Raw genomic sequence first — 5,496 nt, forward strand, 5'->3', positions numbered from 1 at the left:
AAGCATCTTGAGCTGGTCACGAGCAAAGGCCTTCTCTGAGCAGGACGCAGGTGGCCATTCCATCTCCACCCAGGCGCTGACCCCCTGCTGCCCACGGTGGGGAGGGGACAGGAAAGGCCAGCCTGATGTCACTCTGCCCAACCCGAGGGGCCCTTTGGGCTCCTGCAGGCAGCCTGGAAGCTGCTGGAGGAACGAGCTTGCTCCGGGCTGTGGGATTTCTTTTTTCTTTCCTAAAGACAGACATCGACCTAGCTGGGGGTCAAATGTCGTCTCCACTGGCAACTCCGAGGAGCCTGAAGCCTTTCAAGAAGAGGAAGAGTTTCGGTAAAGCCCTGGGGACTGTAGGGTCCCCCAAGAAGGAGGGGGGGACTCCATGTGCACCAGCTGGCTGCTCACTCTGTCCTTCTTAAACCCACTGCAGCCACCAGACAAGAGGAAGTGGCTGGAATCCTGGCAAAGTTCCCAAACAAGGTCCCGGTAAGACCACAGTGCCCCCTTAGAAGGCCAAGACCTCATCCTTGAGAGAGCTCAGGCCGGAGCAGCAAGGCTCTGCGGGGTCCCCATGGGAGTTTGCCCTGAAGGGTGGCCACCACTCTCCACAGGTGATACTGGAGCGTGACCCACGTGAGCGGTCGCTGCCCCTGCTGGACAAAACCAAGTTTCTGGTCCCGCGGGAGCTGACCATGACCCAGTTCCTTGGCATCATCCAGTGAGTGGTACGGGCACAGGCATGTGCACAGGGGGCAGACCTGGGCTTGCTCTATTTTGCTGCATGTTTCATTTAGGGAATGGAGGTGGGGGCCTTACGAGAAGGGGTGTGTGTGTGTGTGTGTGTGTGTGTGTGTGTGTTCATGTGTGTGTTTCAGTTAAAGATTCTGTAATCCCCTGAAAAGATGCTCTCAGAAATACTTTATTTGATTCTATTTTTTTATCATTTTGTTTTGTTTTTTGAGACAAAATCTCACTCTACAGTTCAGGCTGGCCTTGAACTCACTCTATAGCCCGGACTCTGTAGCCATGGTGCTCCTCCTGCCTCAGCCTCCTGAGTGCTGGGATTGCAAGCATACACCACCACACCTGGCAGAAGCATTTAACACAGGTGACAGCTGAGCATGGCAGTGCATGCCTGTGAGCTCAGCACTTGGGAGGCTGAGGCAGGAGTCTTGCCCAGCACTCGTGAGGCCTGGGTTCCACCCCAAGAGGGCAGCAGAACAAAACACACCAAAAGGGCCTCTTTCCCAGCTGGTGGCAACACTGCCATCCCCAACTTCACCCTGTGCCCACTGTTGGGCAGGTGTTGCTTACCAGAGACAGCTGTGTCCATGCAGGGCTCTCATCTGGGAGCTGGCTTTGGGAGGACCCCATGGGAGAAGCCAATCTGGTTCCAGCTGCTCCACCTCGCCCCACCTGAGGGCTACGGGGGGGTGGGGGGGAGGCTGTGCCCGCTTCTCCAGGGACAGCAAAGAGAGGCGTGCTCGTCTCCTTCCAGGTGAGACCGAGTCCTCCTGTGGGGCATCTGTGTCATCTCTGTGCCACCCACATGGGTGAGTCAGAACTCGGACGGCCCAAACACCTTAGGCCTGTCCCACAAAGCTTCCTGATGCCCTGCGGGGCCAGCATGCTCCGAACACAGGTGACAGCCCATGGTTGGCCGTGTCTCTGGGGAAAGCCCTTCACCTCACAGTGGCTGAGGCTGCTCGCCTTGTGTTTCCGGCTGGCTGTCTCCTCACACCGGAGGAGTCAAAGAGTCCTGGGAGGCATGGGGTAGCTTCCGTCCTCAGAAGCACCCTGGTGCTGCAGATTTCTGGGCTGCCTCTGCCTCCCATGCTGACCCCTCAAAACCCTCCTCCTCGACCAGGAGCCGCATGGCCCTGAGGGCCACGGAAGCCTTCTACTTGCTGGTGAACAACCAGACCCTGGTCAGCACGAGCGTGACCATGGCGGAGATCTACAGGGACCACAAGGATGAGGACGGCTTCGTGTACATGACCTACACCTCCCAGGAGACGTTTGGTTGCCCGGGGACAGCAGCCCCCAGGGCAGGGGGCCGATCCAAGGTCCTCTCCATCCCACGTCCAGATTGCATCCTCTGACGAGGCTGTAGGAACCCTGCGCTTCTGCCGTGTCCTGGGGCAGGGCCAGCAGGCCGGGAGGCCGGGAACGCCCGCTCCACCCGGACAGCGAGGCTGTGGCCCCTCCTGCCGTCCTTCTTGGTCTTCCATGCTCTTGTAATCTCTTTCTAGGAAAAGCAGGGGCTGCCTTGGAGAACCCGTACACAGCAGCGCTGCCCTGCATCCGAAACAGCGAGCTTTGGCTGCAGACCGCAAAGGTATCCTCCCGGTGGATGGAGGTGGCAGGTCTCCAGACCCTGTCCCCTACAGGCAGGCGGTGGGGTACACCTGGAGCTGGGCAGCAGTCTGGCCTCGTTGGAGCCGGGGTGTGGGGTGAGCCTGCCGCTGGCCAGGCAGCCTGGGCCTGTCTTCAGACTGGTTCCTCAGCATCCCTTCTTCTGTTATTTCCTCTGATTTCCTTTTGTCTGTGCCACACGTCTAGGTCCCAGCTGTAATTTGTCAAAATGAAGTCATTAAACTGCGCGTGTACACTCTGTGCTGAGCTGTATTTTAAGCACCCCATCACAGCTCTATGACTAATACCTGTTAGGGTACAACACTGAAGGAAACCGGGACCCGGAAGTGCCAAGGATGGTTTCAGAGGCACAGGACACCACCTAGCAGCACTAGGCCCAGGAGTCTGGTCTGAGAAGCAAGGCACCTTCTGCTGGGCTAGGTTTGCAAGAAGCAGAGAGTAGACCAGCAGAGTGACGGGCAATGCTAAGGTGACCACAGGGGATGGGGATCTGACCTCTAGGTGTACATATAGTTCTTCCATTCAGCAGCAGTTCAATACCCATGATTGCTTCAGATCCACTCACAGGGCATTGATCATGGACGGGTTTACAGGAAATTGAGCTTGTGGCAGGTTTTGAAGCATGAATAAGAATTGATGTAAGGCTGGGCATGATGTCACATGCCTGTAATTTCAGATCTTGGGAGGCTGAGGCAGGATGATCGCTGCCATGTTCAAGGCCAGCCTAGGGTACATGGTGAGTTCAAGGCAAACCTGAAATGCATACTGAGAACCTGTCTAAAAAATAAAAAGAAAGAAGAAAAAAGAAAAAGTAAAACAGTTTGTGTAGCAAGACCAGGCATGGTGACACACGCTTGCAGTTCTAGCACTCTAAGAGGCTGAGACAGGATTACACAGTTGAGCCCAGCCTGGAAAACTTAGTGATTTTTGTAAGACTTTATCTCAAAGACTGAAGACAGGGCCAGGGGAGGTAGCTAGCGCAAAGGCCCTAGGTTTCATTCCCATACTGCAAAACTAGTCTGTCGAAGAAGGAATTCTGTTTACTCCTCAACAAATGTTTGCTGAGCACTGGCTACCCACTAAGCACTATTCGAAATCCAGGAAAGATCACTAGTGCATCAGACAGGCAAGACCCTGCCTCACATAAATTTCACTTTAATTCTAGCAAAGAAGGAAAAATGATATTTGGACACTTGTAAATACAGTAAAGAAAAAGAAAATTGGAATGACTGGCAGATGGAATACATGATCTAGAGGGGTCAGAGAGGGAACTAATTTCACTAGGACAGAATCCTAAGGAGGTGACAGTGACAGAATGCAGGAAGCACAGGCCAGAAAGGTGGGGTCTCCCCAGGTTTCCAGGGGCACTGGGGCTGTCTGTGTCCTCGGTCTCTCCTGGCTCTGCAGGCCAGGCCAGTTGGCTCCTCCAACACTCACCCATCCAAACTATCCTTGCCATCTATGTGCCAAGTAAAGAGAGCATATCCCAACTTGTCCTCCAAACATGACCTTGTCACTGTCCCTTGAACCAATCTGGGAGGCTGAGACAGGAGGACCCCAACTTTGAGCCCAGCCCTGGCAACTTAACAAGACCCTGCTCACGTTTGTACAAAAAAAAAAAAATTGTTTTTTGTTTAAGAGTTATGGATGAAGCCAGGCATGGTGAAGTATCTATAATTATAATCCCAGCACTTGAGAGAGTAAGGTAAGAAGATAGCCCTGAGTTCAAGGCCTACATAGCAACTTCAAGGCTAGCCTGAACTATAGTGAGACCCTGTCTTAAAAAAAAAAAAAAGTGGCACTGTTCGGTGCAAAGGCTTTGGGTTCAACCTCCAATCCCCCACCTAAAACAAACCTCCCAAGTAAATCTACTCACTATAATTGTCTGAGCTTTTAGAGGGCTTGAGCCCTGCACACCGGCCTATCTGTCCTTGGCCAGTTCTGCCCCCACAATCAGCCTTTACACTTCCTGGTCTCTCGCAGACCAGGACATCCATGATGGTCACGTTCTGCAAGCCCAAGCTGTCCCCTGGGCTCATGGTTGGCTGAGCACCCAAATTCTGCTGGGCTCTGTGACCCTCGATGGTGCAGCCTCCCCTCCCACAGCAAAGGGTCTCTGTGAGGGTTGTGCAGGCCTCAGCCCAACCCACTGCCTAAGGGACCAGCACTCATCCTGCCAACCTCAGCATCATTGCGAGGAGTTTCACAAAGCAGAGGAGCAGCGACCTGACTTTGCTGAGATCGAGTCAGGTCAGAGGAAAACAGGATCCAGAAGCCCAGGCAGCACTGACCGGGCCTCAGGGATGGGCTTCACCCAGAGGATGGATGTTCTCGTAACATCTCCAAAGGAACTGGAAACAAATGGACCATGTGCACTCCACGAATTGTGACCACTTTTCTCTTAGTTGTCATTTTCCACTGAGTTTTGTTAGCCGCATCACTCATTGCACGCCACATACACTGAGAATGACTTGCCAGCTCTTGAGCTTGTGTATGGCTGATTCTGTCACATAGATGCCTTTTGTTTTCACCTGTTCTTTTCCTTTGGGGCTTCTGAGGTAGTGTCTCCCACTGGACTCTTTCACCTCTAAGATTATAAAATAATATACATCCATCCCATGTTTTCACACTATGCTTACATTGTGCCTATACTTAAGTATTCGATCCAACTGGAATTTTGGTAGCCGAAGCACATACTCAGGTTCCATTTTTTCCCAAATGCCTGACCAATTTTCACATAGGTATTTTTTTTTTTTCTGGTACCAGGGATTGAACCCAGAACCCTGCGCTTGCCAGGTGTCGTTAGTTACTTTTTACTCGGTGCTGGGACAAATACCCGACACTGAAAATGAAGGAAGGAAAGGTTTATTTAGCTCACAGTTACTGGAGAGTTCAGTCCATATTCCGCTGGCTGCAAGGCAAACAACAGCAGTTCATGCAGCAGAAAACAATGAAGAGCAGAGGAAGAGCAGCAGCTGCAGCGGCATCCATCAAGCCTCTCTCCTCCTTCTGCGCTGACTGCGAAGACCGGCGCTCCACAGTCAAGATCCGGAGCTCCTCCAAAGTGGCGCAGCTGCGGAGATCAAGCTCCTTCAAAGACAGACTTCTCCACGGAAGCAGGGCGGGGCA

The 5,496-nt window shown here is 53.0% G+C and overlaps 1 protein-coding gene across 1 annotated transcript; it reads left to right on the forward strand.

The window, feature by feature from the left end:
• Positions 1-255: 255 nt before the first annotated feature.
• Map1lc3c (microtubule associated protein 1 light chain 3 gamma) lies at positions 256-4,416 on the forward strand. The gene is made up of 7 exons (XM_012513725.2): positions 256-324; positions 422-477; positions 603-709; positions 1,859-2,073; positions 2,244-2,329; positions 2,382-2,444; positions 4,351-4,416. Exons 1-7 carry the CDS (start codon positions 264-266, stop codon positions 4,414-4,416), a joined length of 654 nt encoding a protein of 217 aa, XP_012369179.1. The 5' UTR covers positions 256-263.
• The last annotated feature ends 1,080 nt before the right edge of the window (positions 4,417-5,496 follow it).

This window comes from Octodon degus, unplaced genomic scaffold, assembly GCF_000260255.1.
Source record: "Octodon degus isolate 3935 unplaced genomic scaffold, OctDeg1.0 scaffold00017, whole genome shotgun sequence".
NCBI lineage: Eukaryota > Metazoa > Chordata > Mammalia > Rodentia > Octodontidae > Octodon > Octodon degus.